Below are 15,804 nucleotides of genomic sequence, written 5' to 3'. Positions count from 1 at the left end.
CTCTGTGTGTGTCTCTGTCTGTGTGTGTGTCTCTGTCTGTGTGTGTGTCTGTCTCTGTGTGTGTCTGTCTCTGTGTGTGTCTGTCTCTGTGTGTGTCTCTGTCTGTGTGTGTGTCAGTGTGTCTGTCTGTGTGTCTGTCTCTGTCTGTGTGTGTGTCAGTGTCTCTGTGTGTGTGTCTGTCTGTGTGTGTGTCTGTGTGTGTGTCTGTCTGTGTGTGTGTCTGTGTGTGTGTCTGTCTGTGTGTCTGTCTGTCTCTGTGTGTGTCTCTGTCTGTGTGTGTGTCTGTGTGTCTCTGTGTGTGTGTCTGTGCGTCTCTGTGTGTGTCTCTGTGTGTGTGTCTCTGTGTGTGTCTGTCTGTGTGTGTGTGTGTGTCTGTCTGTGTGACGGTGTCTGTACGGGAAGGTGGGGGTTCAGAAGCTTCGCGAACCTTCGGTACTTAATGCCGTGGCGGCGGCTCCGCCCGTGTGTGGGAGGGGCCTCCGCTCGCCCCGCCCCCCNGCCCCGCCCCCCGCCCCGCCCCCGCCAGGTGGCCGTTAAGCCCCGGAAGTACTCGTGGCTCTGACTGACTCGCTCGCGGGGGAGGGGCGCACTTCCGGTGTAGTTGGTGTGTTTGTCTTCAGGTGAGAATCAGACTCTAAACACACACCAAACACAGCACATACACACACCACAAACACAGCACATACACACACCATAAACACACACCATACACACCACATACACACACCATAAACACACACCAAACACAGCACATACACACACCATACACAGCACATACACACACCATAAACACACACCATACACACCACATACACACACCAAACACAGCACATACACACACACACAGCACATACACACACCATACACACACATACACACACAACACAGCACATACACACACACCAAACACAGCACATACACACACACCATACACAGCACATACACACACCATAAACACACACCATAACACAGCACATACACACACCATAAACACACACCATAACACACACCAAACACAGCACATACACACACCATAAACACAGCACATACACACACCATAAACACACACCAAACACAGCACATACACACACCATAAACACACACCATAAACACACACCGTACACAGCACATACACACACCATAGACACACACCAAACACAGCACATACACACGCTATAAACACACACCGAACACAACACATACACACACCATAAACACACACCGTACACAACACATACACACCATAAACACACACGAAACACAGCACATACACACACCATAAACACACACCAAACACAGCACATACACACACCATAAACAGCACATACACACACCATAAACACACCGTACACAGCACATACACACCATAAACACACACCGTACACAGCACATACACACACCATAAACAGACACCGTACACAACACATACACACACCATAAATACACACCAAACACAGCACATACACACACCATAAACACACACCAAACACAGCACGTACACACACCATAAACACACACCATACACAGCACGTACACACACTATAAACACACACCATACACAGCACACACACCATAAACAACCGTACACAGCACATACACACACCATAAACACACACTGTACACAGCACACACACATACCATAAACACACACCGTACACAGCACATACACACGATACACACACACTGTACACAGCACGTACACACACCATAAACACACCGTATACAGCACATACACACAGCACATACACTGTACACAGCACATATACACACACCGTACACAGCACATACACACACCATAAACACACACCATACACAGCACATACACTGTACACAGCACATACACACACACACCATACACATCACATACACACACCATAAACACACACCATAAACACAGCACACACACATACACAGCACATACACACACACACACCATAAACACACACCGTATACAAACACACCATAAACACACACCAAGCACAGCATATACACACACCATAAACACACACCATATATACACACACACCACAAACACACATCGTACACAGCACATACACACACCACACAGAGCACATACACACACCATACACAGCATACACACCATACACAGCACATACATATGCCATAAACACACACTGTACACAGCACATACACACACAATATACCATAAACACATACCATAAACAGCACACACACCATAAACACACACCATATACACACAGCATACACACACAGCACATACACACCATACACTCACACCATACACAGCACATACACACACCATAAACACACACCGTACACAGCACATACACACGCCATAAACACACACTATACACAAAATAAACACACACACCATATACACACTGTACAAAGCACACACACACACCATACACAGCACATACATACACACCATACACACACAGCACATACATACCCACACACACCATACACACACAATATACGCACCACATACACATACAACATACACAGCACATACCCACGCACATACACATAACATACACAGCACGTACACACTGCACATACACACACAACATATATACCATACACAACAACAACAAAGTTACATTTATAGAGTGATTTTCACGTTGGGAGGACTTCCCAAAGCGCTGGGACAGACACACACACATACACAACACACACATAACATACACCGCACATACACAGTGCATACAACATAAACAGCACATACACACACAACATACACAGCACGCACACAACATATACAGTACACATACAACATACACAGCACATATACACACACAACATACACACAAGATAAACACAGCACATACAACAAACACAACTACACAGCACACACGACATACAACAACACACTCAACAGCTCAGCACAGAACAAACTGCACAAAATAACAGCTCAACATAATAGCCCAGTGCAGACACGCACAGCTCAACCAGTACAGCTCAAAACAAACAGCACAGATTAACACAGCACAGAACAGCTCAAGTCAATATAACAAGGATTAATTATTATTATTAACACAGCTCAGCTGCACAGAACAACACTCCTTAACACACACCACAGCTCAGCTAAACACAGAACAAAACAGCTCAGCTTGATCGTGTGCCACTAAATGTTCTCACTCTGCCTTATCCCTTTCTCTTTCTGACTTGTGGGTTTTGGCATCCACTGTAACGACCAATTTCTGGACAGTGTTATGATTAACGTGGCTTATTAATTCATTTCAAAGTGTTGAGCATTTACGTCATTATTTTTTTAATTGAATCACGTGCTTTGCCGCCATGTTCAGTTAAACATTCTGACTGTGAGTTCCCGTGTTTTCCTCGCCCAAAGAAATAAACTCGCAGGTGTCTAATACAGAAAAATTGCCTAAATAAGAACTGTGGAGTCCTGTAGCAAATTGGTTAGAGCGCTCACCTCACAAGCGTTGGACGCAGGTTCAATTCCTGATGGGCAAAATCTTAGGCAAGTTTCCTTACACCGAATACCTCTGTGCCCAGCAATAGGTAGTTGTTAGTCAATCGGCAGATCGCTTTCCGGGGGGTAATCCCTTTTTTAAACAATAATAATTTGTTCGCTCGATCCACGGCTTTTGTGAGACGCTGCTGTGCAATTGGCTGCTGCATTCCGCCCACAAAATACACAGTCAATTCAATTCAAGTATATTCTGTGAAGCACTTAATATGTGATAAGGCGCTATATAAATGCAAGCATTATTGTAAATATGGAACACAAAATTATTTTGCACATAGAAATCCTTTTTTTTTTGTCTGTTCAGATGTGATATAATGGCTCCGGGAAAGAATATGAAGTACGATTCTCTGGTGCTTTTGTGTGAATGGGGGTCGTGCAGATTCACAGCATCTCGGATGGAAGATTTCAGCAACCACATTGCCGAGCATTTAAAGGCGCACCTCCAGGGTGAAGAAGAAGACATTGAACCCCAAGGTAACAGTAACGTTAGCTGTTGAGCAACTCAGTTCACTTCGGCTAGCCATCATCTTTTAGTTAATCGGGTTTGATTCCCGGGCAGGGCGAAACCTTGGGCAAGTTTCCTTATTCCACTCGCCTCTGTTTACTAGCAGTGAGTAGGATCCCGTTTCTAAGTCGATTACCGGATCCCTTTCCAGGCGCAATGTATAAAAAGAATTATAATTTGGTCACTCAATCCACGACTGTTTGTGGGACGCTGCTGTGCGCTATTGGCTGCCACGTTTTGCCCACAAAACACACAGTTAATTTGCTACATCTGTAACGGGTAATAAAAGCTGCCTGTTCTTCCTCGTTTCTTTGCCTGTTGGCCAATGTCTGGCTGTGGTCTGGGGTTAGAGTCCATCAGAGCCGTTCTGGATTTGCTATTGAACGTTCTATTAGAGCAGATCAGCTGCTGAATTTCTCCTTTTCTTCCCCACCCCTCTCACTCCCTCATGAGAAGGCATTTACTGAATCAATGTATGGGTCGGGGTATCAAGGGATACAGGGGGGGGCGAGTAATTGGACTTGAGTTACAGATCAGCTACGATCTTATAGAATGGCGGAACAGCCTCAAGGGGCTGAATGGCCTCCTCCTGTTTCCACGACTCAATGAGGTGCTAAGGCACTATTACCAAATGGAGGATTATTATTATGCATTGAAATATTATGATATCTAACATTGGTTACTATTTATTTGTTTCTTGTTGTATTGGATTTGTCACTTCAAAACTGTTGTGCAGAGGAGATTGGGGACGAAATATCTTTTTGTGCCACATAATGAAACGGACAGTAAGCTGAAGGCAGCACTTTGTTTTTAAATAAGTGGCACTTTGAATAATTGCTTAAGAAACCTACTCAGGCTCAACCTCGTGCTCCGCCACTGTCAACAACAACAACAACAACTTGGGTTTATATAGCGCCCTCCACACCAGACAGCGTCTCAGAGTACTTTACAGTTTCGGATCCCGGGACCGAGCCGGGGGGAGGTGGGGGGGAAGGTGACCAAAGGCGCGGTCGAAAAGAACGCCTTCAGCGGAGAAGCGTTCTTCAAGCGCTCTGGGACTCTACCCTGCGTGACGGGTGCTGTGTAAATTCAAGTTATTGTTGATTTTTGAAAAAAGGCCACTTCGGACCTAATTTGCGTGACGGGAAACAAAGCTTTTCTTTGTGGGTTGGACATTCTGAGAGTGTGCTAGGAGTTTGAAACATTTACCCCATGCCTTAGCGTTTCACCCACAAAAGGTACAGTCAATTCACTTTACAGTGTATCCTGTGAAGCGCTTTGAGACGTCTCGAAGACATGCAAAGGGGTGTATCAAATGCAAGGATTATTTTTATTATTATTGATGCCACTTTTGTTCTTCCTTGTGTTTCGCTCACCAGAGGAATACCAGTGCCTGTGGGCGGATTGTGGCTACTACTCTGTGGAGAGCTCGGCTGACCTGATGCGTCACGTTTACTTCCACGGTTACCACACCAAACTGAAGCACTGGGGTCTCCAGTCCCTACAGGCACAGACTGAGCTCGAGCAGTGTTTGCTGGATCAACAGAGTCGCAACGTCATTCCTGAAATCCCAGAGAGCTTTGTCTGCCTCTGGGGACACTGTGATGTGAGTCGCTGCTTAAAATTGCTGCATTCATGTCAGCCGTTTTTTTTGTTTTAATTCCTATATAATAACATAATAAATCCTTCGAAAAAAAATAATAAATAATAATAATAATTTGGCCACTCAATCTAGCGCTTTCAGCTGTTTACTCCACAAAACTGGAATTCTCTCCTTCAATCCCTAGGCCTTGCCCCTCTTTCGCCATTTCAGACCGTGCCTGAAGACTTTCCTCCTCAAGCGTGCCTACAGTCACCAACCCTCTCCCTACAGTCACCTCCCCTCTCCCTACAGTGACTCCCCTCTCCCTACAGTCACCTCCCCCTCCATTAGCTCACCTCCCTACTCCCTCCAGTTTGGCGTTGGGCTCCGCCACTGTCAAGCTCTGGGACACTACCCTGTGTGAGGGGTGCCATATAAATGCAAGCTGTTGTTGAGTATTGGGGTTTGTCCACAAATACAGTGACTGCACTCGGCAGCAACTACCTGCGAGACAGGTTCAACGCAAGCCCTATATCAAATGCAAGGATGAAACGTGCAAGGCTTTTGTTTCCGTTATTAGACGCTTATTTGTTTGCTTTGTCCTTTGTTGTTTCTGCTCAGAGCACTTTTGACAATCCCGAGTGGTTCTACAGGCACGTGGACATGCACGGCATGTGTTCAGACCGAGACGCAATCTCCGACACTAATCTAATAATCCCCTGCTGCTGGAAAGGTGAGCTGAGCTCAGAACTGGATAATAATGCTACAGTTCAGTAGATTACCTGGCAAGCATGTTACCTGGTTTCTGGTTTGACAGATCAGCAGCAAGCTTCCTGGTTTGTGTGAGTTAGTTGCTCAGTATATTGTTGATTCCTCTAGCGTATTGGTTAGGCAAACGAGAGGACCCGGGTTGGCTTTCCGGGTGGGCTCGAAACCTTAGGCAAGTTTCCTTACTCCACATGCCTCTGTTTACCTAGCAGTAAGTAGCAGCCCAATTAATAGTCGATTGGCGGATCCTTTTCCAGGGTAATAATCCCTTCCAAAAAAAATTTTGGTCACTCAATCGACAACTGCTCATGGGACGCTACTGTGAGTAATTGGCTGCCGCATTTCGTCCACAAAATCTACAGTCAATCACAGTATATTCTGTGAAGCGCTTTGAGGCATCTTGACAATGTGGTGGTGCACTATGTCGAATGCAAGGAATATTGTTATTATATTGCAAATGCTGAACAGAATTCTCCAGATCTCTTACCTTAAAAAGCAGCAAAAAGCAGCTCATTTGAAAGTTTTCTGTTTGTTTGTTTCGTGGCTTAAAGACTGTGAAGCGACCTTTAAAGTCAAGTTCAAGCTCCGCGAGCATCTACGCAGCCACACTCAAGAGAAAGTGGTGGCATGTCCCACCTGTGGGGGAATGTTTGCCAGCAACACCAAATTCTTTGACCACATCCGGAGACAGACTGCAATGGAATGTAAGTCCGATGTCCTTCAATTGAAGGTTTTTTTTTAATCAAATATATCTATCGGTATGAAAAATATATTCACGCAAGCAAAATCCCTCCATTGGATACTTTTTGGGGGGTCAGCTGGGTGTCTGACACTTGCGGAAACTTATCACTGTGCTCAAGAATCTCCGAACCAAAAGAAAATTTCATGCATCTCAACCACACATGGAAATCCCAAACAGAGATTGTTGGAATAGAATGCGCACTCTCTCTCTCTCTCTCTTTCTCTTCCTAGAGGGACACATCCTGCTTACCTAATTCTGGAGAGTATTAGGTGCAGGTTGGCAAGAGCCAAGGCTGGGGGGGACCCGAGAGTGTGCAGCGGGGTAACTGCTGGAGTCTAACCGCTTAGCTTGCCATTGAGAGTGCTGTCTGACAAGCTTTCCTGCTGTTTGTCCACCCTCACCATTAGGGCCTTGGCTTGCAGGGTTAACAGGAGCTGAGTTGGAGGATTCCCTGTCCCCAAAACTCTTTCGTAGACCGTTAGAAACCTCAACAGACCTGTCCCCTTGTGCTGAGGCCCTATCTCTTCACACTCTACTCAAATGAAGGAACCAGAGAAAATCCACTGTAATAATTGCGTGTAATAATTTCTATCATATTGGGATTGTGTTGAATGTACACCTTGTGTTTCCCAGTGAACATTACAAGTACCCATGTTGTGACATGATGTGCTTTGCAGAACCATATCAAAAACCCTGTCTCTGGTCTCTGCTGCCTTTATTTACAGGGAGGCAGTTACAATTTTGCCCCGTTGCTCAGTGATTAGAGCACTCCCCAGTGAGAGGACCTGGGTTCAATTCCTGGGCAGGGTGAAACATTAGGCAGGTTTTCTTGTGCCTCTGTTTACCCAGCAGTAAGTAGGAACCTGGTCATTAGTCAATTTGCGAATCGCTTTTCCGGGGTTATTAATCCCTCAAAAAAAATAAAGAAAATAATAATAGAATACATAGTCAATTCACCTTACAATTATATCCCGTGAAGCGTTTTGAGACGTCTTGAAGACATGATAAGGCACTATATCAAATGCAAGGATTATTATTATCCCCCTGTCACAGGTTCCTAACGCCTCTTTCCTCTGTCTCGCTTAGACCAGCGGTTTCAATGCTCTCATTGTTCGAAGAGGTTTGCAACAGAAAGGCTACTCAGAGATCACATGCGACATCACGGTAAGCAAAGGACTGTGTTAGATGCAAACTCTTTTCAGCTCTTAAACCATTTACTTTGTCAGCTTTCAGCTCAGTTTAATTTACCTTTATCCCCGATGGATTAAAACTGACGGCTGATTTTCACTGTATGATTTTGCTGTGCACTTTCAGGGGAAATCCACAATACAGGGGAAATCACATAAGTCTGATCCCTATAAATCATATAATCGTCTAAGTCATACATCTGCCCAAGTCCGTTCAAGAGTTTATGTTCTGTGCAAGTTTGACATAAGTCATACTTTTGCATTAGTCGTATTAACTGAATGGTCCCAACTGATACGACTTAGGTTTACTGTATTACCTACTGTATGGCACGTGTAACAGTTTCTATCATATGGTGACGGTGTTGAATGATAACCTTGTGTGCTGTGTTTCCCAGTGAACCATTACAAGTGCCCATTCTGTGACATGACCTGCCCAGCACCTTCGGCTTTGCGGAACCATATAAAATTTCGGCACAGCGACGAGAAGCCCTTCAGATGTGAATACTGTGAATATAGGTACAGTACCCCTTGTGTGTGGGTCAAACGTGTTTCCATTCTGCGACTGTAGTGGGGGCAAGTTCAGAACAAATCAGCGGAAGCACTTATTTCAGTAGTAAAAATATGGAACAGGCTGCCCAGGGAGACAGTGGAAGCAGAAAGAACAAATCAGATGCATAGGAAATAATATCGTGGGATACAGTATATAGTTTGGGACAGGATGTGTGCAAATGACTGCCAGGATGGTGGAAGGCGAACTAAATGGTCTTCTTTTACCTGGCAACTCTTGCCGTGCCTGCTTCACGTTCCTTTGGTTGACAGTGGGTGTTGCTTTCTGTCAACCTTACTGGTGATTTTTGTAGGATACAATGCGATGCTTCTCCGCAGATTACATTTGATCGCTCTGTAATTATCGGGGAAACTATTTAGATATGAACCACACATCACAATTCCAGGATTAAACCCAATGAGCTACAAATTCTCAAAATGTCTGAGTTTAAATAAACCTGTAGCACTCAACTTCTTGCACTGTGTATTTTGAAATTTGAGTGAAAAGTGGGAATCCCCTCTAATAATAATAATAATCATTGCATTTGATTAAAGCTGAGGGCTGATCTTTTACACTATTATTTTGCTGTGTGCATGTACTGCGCAGCCATTGATGGTGGAACGGAGGGCATGAGGGACAAGCAGGACACTGGAGCCAGTCGAGCGGAGGTGGAGGGCAGTGGGTTGGGGGGTGAGCAGGTTGGAGAGGTAGCCCAGGACCTTCTACTTTGTGGAACCACATGTCCTCTGATTAAATGTTTATTTCTTTCCAGCTGTAAGAATCTTGTGGACCTGAGAAAACATCTGGACACACACAGCGAGGAGCCCACCTATCGCTGTGAAATTACAGGCTGCACCTTCAGTGCCCGTTCCCAGTACTCCATTAAGTCCCACTACAGGAAGGTGCATGAGGTGAGGAGGGTTTCCACGTCTGACTTTGCAGCATTAAAATAAAGATGCCTTGTCAAGCTGGCTTTAATCATGGAGTCCTGTAGCATGGTGGTTAGAGCACTCGCCTCACAAGCGAGAAGACCCAGGTTTGATTCCCAGACAGGGCAAAACCTTAAGAAAGGTCCCCTCCTCTTCACCCTCTACATGCTCCCCCTTGATGACGTCATCCGCAGACATGGGTTAAATTTCCACATGTATGTGGACTAAATGGACCAACTCTATCTCTCTGCCTCCACCCTGAACTCCAGGACTACTGACGTCCTGACCAACTGCCCATCTCACATCAAGTTCTGGACGAGGGACAACTTACTCCAACTCAACGTCAGCAAGACCGAGGCCCTCCTGATTGGCTTGCACCAGCGTCTCCACACCTCAGGCGCTGGTAGTATCAGCCTCCACGGCTGCACACTCACCCTCACTAAGCCAGTCAGGAACCTGGGTGTCTTGTTTGACCCTGAACTTTCTCCCCCACATCCGCACCATGACCGGCACTGCCTACCACCACCTCCGCAACATTGCCAGACTCCGCCACTGCCTCACCCCTCAGGCCCCCAAACCCTCACCCACGCATTCGTCACCTCAAGGCTCGATAACGTAATCTCCCTCCTCATCGGCCTTCCCAACTCTTCCCTTCACAAACTGCAGATCATCCAAAACTCTGTAGCTCGTGTACTCTCACGCACCAGTGACCCCGTCACTCCCACCCTCACCCGACCCCATCACTCCCACCGTCGCCCGTCTCCACTGGCTCCCCATCCCCCAGAGGATCGAGTTCAAGATCCTCGTCCTCACCTTTAAGACCATCCATGGCCTTGCCCCCTCCCACCTCTCTGACCTGCTGACTCCCTACCAACCCGCCCGCTCCCTCCGCTCCTCAGGCTCCGGCCTACTCCATGTCTCCCACCCGACCCGCCCTACCATCGGTGGCCGGGCTTTCAGCCTCTCTGCCCCCACACTCTGGAACTCTATCCCACGGTCCCTTTGCCTCGCTTCCTCCCTCACGTCCTTCAAGGCCGGTCTCAAGACCCTTCTCTTCGATCGTGTCTTTGGTCTCCCTCCCACCTCTCTGCCTCCCCTACACCACCCCTCCCCCATGCTCACGCCCCGACACCTGACTGTTCAGCACTTTCGGACATCCTCCCGACGTGAAAGGCGCTCTATAAGTGTCATTTTGTTGTTGTTGTTTACTCCACTCACCTCTGCTTACCTAACAGTAAGTAGGAACCTGGTTGTTAGTCGATTAGCGGATCACTTTCTGGGGATAGTAAGCCCTCAAAATAAAACAAACCAAAATAATAATCCGCCAAGGTTTGCGGAACACTGCTATAAGAACATAAGAACATAAGAATTAGGAGCAGGAGTAGGCCATTCAGCCCCTTGAGCCTGTGCCCCGCCATTTGATAAGATCATGGCTGATCTTCAGACCCAACTCTAATTCCCTGCCCTATCCCCATATCCCCTAATCCCTCTATTTTTAAAAAATCTATCAGTCTCAGCCTTGATAGTCTCAATTGACTGCTGTATTTTTCCCACAATATATATACAGTCAATTCACTTTACAATATATTTTAGGAAGCGCTTTGGGACGTCTAGAAGACGTGATAAGACGCTGTATCAAATGCAAGGATTATTATAATTATTAAGCATTCACTAATATCCCGTGATCAGAGGAAATTCAGGCTAACTGTTGAGTGCTTCAACTGTACGTTACGTGGCACAGAGAAACAGGTGGCAGAGGAGAGATACAATAGGCCGAATGGGCTTTCGCATCTGTGCTGAACATTTCCTGGTTACTAATTCTGCATTTCCTCATAAAGCAGTTTCTCAGTAGTATTTAATCTCACACCAACACTCAACAGAAGTCCGTTACTGACTTGTTTTCTCACCCTGAAACTGACTGTAAGATATGTCACACTCATCAACGAATTTATTTTTTTTCAACAACAAATTGCATTTATTAGAATAATAATAATCCATGCATTTGATGTAGCGCCTTACCACGTCATTGAGACGTCTCAAAGCACTTCACAGAATATACTGTAAAATGAAATGATTGTATATTTTTGGGGGGCGAAACACGGCAGCCAATTACGCACAGCAGCGTCCCACAAATAGTCATGTCAATTTTATCAAACAATTTGGAGGGATTATTACCCGGAAGGCGATCCGACGATCGACTTTTAAGTCGGGATGACCTCCCAAGTCACCCGAGTTGGGGGGGTTGGAATCGAGGTGGGTGGGCGGGCGATGGGGGTGGGAGGATAACCGAAGGCCACGGTCAAAGCGGAAGGTCTGGAGATTTCAGGGCCAATTTTTCTGAACTTTGTCTGAATTCTGGATTTTCTTCACCTTGTTTTTTCAGGGGGATTTGGAACCCAGGTACAAGTGTCACGTTTGTGACAAATGCTTCACCAGAGGAAATAACCTGACTGTGCATCTCCGGAAGAAACATCAGTTTAAGTGGCCCTCAGGTCACCCACGCTTCAGGTCCGTTAGTCACAATTCACGTGGAGTTCTGTAGTGTGTTGGTTAAGAGCACTCGCCTTGCCAGGATTATTACCCCTGGAAAGCGATCCGCCAATCGACTTAACAGCCGGGTTCCTACTTACCGCTAGGTAAACAGACGTGCAGAGTAAGGAAACTGACCTAAGGTTTCGCCCCCACCTGGGAACCAAACCTGGGTCTTCTCGCTTGCAAGGCGAGAGCGGTAACCACTACGCTGCAGAACTCCACAAATATTTGAGAAATATTCAGTTCCTTCAACCATTTTTCTTATGTAGAAATTCAGCCTTTGCTCTCTCTGCGCGCATGTCTCTCTCTCAGTTTTAAGAGCCCTACCTGATTTGGGGGGAAGTTTCAATCCCAGTTACTTGGGGATATAGTGCAGAACTGCCCATAAACTGGTTCTAGGTTAGTGATCTCTCTTTCAGAGGTTAACTGGTGACTTGAAATGGATTTGCCGTGTCTGTAGAGGACACTTGGCCGAGGTTTGTTCTGAGGTTTGTGTTTGCTGTGTACAGTAAATCTCTCGAAAGCCTTCTCTTATAAATCGTAAAATTGCCTAAGTCGTACATGAGTCCCATTCACTTTCGCTCCAAAAAACACTTCGATTTCTTAACACTGGTCTTTATTTAATAAAGCAAATTATCTCCTAACTTACCGGCTGCATTGAAGTACGCACACGCGCAGGGCAGATGATTGATTAAATCACATATTATACGACTCACAATTAAATCATATTTTATATGATATAGTATGGCTTGCGCAAAGTAATTCGTAAGTCATATTACATTTTCTGGAATAAAAGCAGAAGTGACTGGAAACGCAGCAGGTCAGGCAGCTTTACCGTGGAGATTTCCAATATCTGCAGTATTCTACCTGTTATAAATGTTATATTCCCAACTGATACGACCTATGTGACTCGTACTGTATTTAGCAGGTGCTTCTCTATGTTTTTAATGGGGCATCTGATAAATACATTTTTTCTTTGCCCTTTCCCCTCCCCCACCCCCCCAAGCCTCCACACAGAACCTTGTATCTTGTCAAGGAAGGATTATTGGTAGGATCGAAGGCTGAGCAAGAATTTACTGTCCTGTTGCCCAGTAAAATGCTTCAGAGAGGTTTAAGAAAAAATTGCAAAGCCACCCACTCTCATCTTTGTATTGTTCCCCATCCGTCCAGATACAAGGAGCACGAAGATGGCTACATGCGTCTCCAGTTAGTGCGTTACGAGAGCGTGGAACTGACTGAGCAGCTCATGAAAGACCGGGAGAAGCAGGAGGGGCGTTTGGACAGCCTGACGGACAGTTTGGTCTTGTCGGAAGCCAACCTCCGGGGGATTATTCTGGAGCCAGTGGAGGAAGAGAACGGTGAGGGACATGGCGCTGAGGGACATCACATGGACACGCTGAGTTACTGTACTTCGCAGAGCGCTCCGAGCGAGGGCCCAGAGCAGCTTCAACAGCCGCCGTTAGACTGCTCCTCCTCCCACTCCGACTCCAACAAAAGCCCGATTATCCGTGTGGTCAACCGGACAAACGAGCAGGGCGAGAGCGAGATCGTTTACTACGTCCTGACCAACTCGACTCACGTCGCCGAGAGCGAGGAACCTGCCATGGAGATGGAGGGAGGCGCAGGCGACAACATAGAAAAGACCGCAGAAGAACTCGGCATCGAAATAATCGGGTAGAAATCACCGTCGGAACAGAACGGGACACGGCACAATGCCTGATACACGCCGAGGCCTCTGACACACAGGCCATGCTTCGAGATTGGATGTGGACGGCTCGTACACATCCCAACATCCACGTCCTTGTAATATACTGTATATTGTTTTCCTCGCTAAATAGATCTGCAGCGTTGGCAGGAGGGACAGTTCTGTTTGGGGGGGGGGGGGGATGAAACTTTGCGATATCTGTAGCAGACTTGTCAAAACTTATAAGAAGTGGAGGTTTGAAGAAGCGCTGCCAATGTAACTAAAAATGGACGCTTCTTTACCCGTGTTATACTGTTGCTGGTGTACGCTTGCTCCACATTACTTGGTTGAACACAATGGCTAAAGCACTCTGCAGTCGCTTCTTCCAAAGAGTAGGATTGACTCTTCTTAAAAACAATGTTGACCTTGACTTGTTTATGCTGTAGGTCAGGGCGGTCCACCTGGCAGCGAGCAGGCGGATTTCAACACCGCCCTCCCCACCCCCACCCCACACCCACCTACGCTCCCTCCATATTATCTGCGCCCCACTCCATTTCAGGCGCTCCCTCCCCACCACTTCCTCCATTTCATCTGCCCACTCACTCCCTCTATAACACAAAAATATTGCTTATGCGGCCCACAGAGGTTTCTCAAACAGAGCGTCCGGCCCTCAGCAGCCACATCCCCCCCCCCACCTTCCCCCCCGCCCCTGGTAATAGTGTGTGTGTGTGTGTGAGGACCATTCGGATGTTTTCTAAGGTGACCATGGTGTATAAGCAGTTTATCGATGGCCTCCCTAAATTGCATTGCACTCACTCTGTCTCTCTTACTCTCTAACTCTCTCCCCCACCCCACCACCCCGACCAATACTCAGTACCGAAGACAGATGGTAGTACAAACCACTTCTCCTTGTCAGGACTTAACTCTTAATGCTCTGATACTTGATGTGGTTCAGCGTTGCTCTGAATTCCCTAATAATAATAATAATAAACATTGCATTTGATATAGCGCCTTATCACGTAGTTGAGACGTCTCAAAGCCCTTCACAGAGTATATAGTAAAGTGAATTGACTGCATGTTTTGTGAGCGAAATGATATGAATTGAAGTATCAATTGAGTTATTAATACCGCTAACTTATTTGACACTGCCCTGGAATAGTCGTCATTATGGAATTTTTTTTTGCCGGGGCCAATCTGTGCTTAATACTTTCCGGAATTAGGTAAGCAGGAGGCGTCCCTCCGGGGGGGGGAGAGAGAGAGAGAGAGAGAGAGAGACGGCGCATTCCATTCCAACAATCTATCATTGGAATTTGCATGTGTAGGTGGGGGAGGTTTTAAAAAATCCCAAGGCTTGGGGGGACCCCAGAGTGTGTGTTGAGATAACTGCTGGAGTGTAACCAGCTAAAACCACATAACTTGCCATTGATATCGCTGTCTGGCTGGAATCCATTGAAGGAAACCTGAAGGTGCGGTAATCAAAAGAGAAAGAGCACTTTAAATGCAGTTTTTTTTTCTCTTTGGATGTACATATTATTTGCCCTTAGTTTCCCACTTGGCTGACGCGTTTCCTTCAGGTAACAGTCACCGGGCTCCCGCATCTGCCCCATTCCCCCTGAGGTGGAACTTGTCACTACTGAGATGTGCAGCTGCTCAAAAGCCAGTCAAGGTGATTCCAATTGGAGTTGAAGGTTAGAGATTCCACGGTTAGCTATTCCGGTCATCAGGCTACAAAACTTTTATCCCGTTCTCTCCTTTTGAAGACGTTTTGAACTTGATTTCTTGACTTCTGCAGGTTCCCCAGTCGGCCTCCGGTAACTGGCTTTATGTGTGGTGCTTAAAGGTGGATGTTGTCA

The 15,804-nt window shown here is 46.3% G+C and overlaps 1 protein-coding gene across 1 annotated transcript; it reads left to right on the top strand.

Moving 5' to 3' along the window:
• The first annotated feature begins 558 nt into the window (after window positions 1–558).
• On the top strand, window positions 559–14,655 carry LOC103171653 (histone H4 transcription factor). Its single transcript, XM_007884441.2, has 10 exons — window positions 559–620; window positions 3,780–3,949; window positions 5,360–5,586; window positions 6,184–6,295; window positions 6,882–7,034; window positions 8,159–8,236; window positions 8,655–8,775; window positions 9,579–9,717; window positions 12,119–12,243; window positions 13,438–14,655. Exons 2-10 carry the CDS (start codon window positions 3,790–3,792, stop codon window positions 13,943–13,945), a joined length of 1,623 nt encoding a protein of 540 aa, XP_007882632.1. The 5' UTR covers window positions 559–620; window positions 3,780–3,789; the 3' UTR covers window positions 13,946–14,655.
• Window positions 14,656–15,804: the final 1,149 nt, after the last annotated feature.

This window comes from Callorhinchus milii, unplaced genomic scaffold, assembly GCF_018977255.1.
Source record: "Callorhinchus milii isolate IMCB2004 unplaced genomic scaffold, IMCB_Cmil_1.0 Scaffold25, whole genome shotgun sequence".
In the NCBI taxonomy this organism is placed as follows: domain Eukaryota; kingdom Metazoa; phylum Chordata; class Chondrichthyes; order Chimaeriformes; family Callorhinchidae; genus Callorhinchus; species Callorhinchus milii.
This window is presented reverse-complemented; position numbering and strand designations above follow the sequence as displayed.

Excerpts from the sequence above, each read along its gene's own strand:
- LOC103171653 (XM_007884441.2), top strand. The coding sequence starts at position 3,790 with ATGGCTCCGGGAAAGAATATGAAGTACGATTCTCTGGTGCTTTTGTGT. Across the intron at positions 8,776-9,578 it reads TGTGAATACTGTGAATATAG|CTGTAAGAATCTTGTGGACC; the intron begins GTACAGTACCCC and ends ATTTCTTTCCAG. Across the intron at positions 12,244-13,437 it reads TCAGGTCACCCACGCTTCAG|ATACAAGGAGCACGAAGATG; the intron begins GTCCGTTAGTCA and ends CCATCCGTCCAG.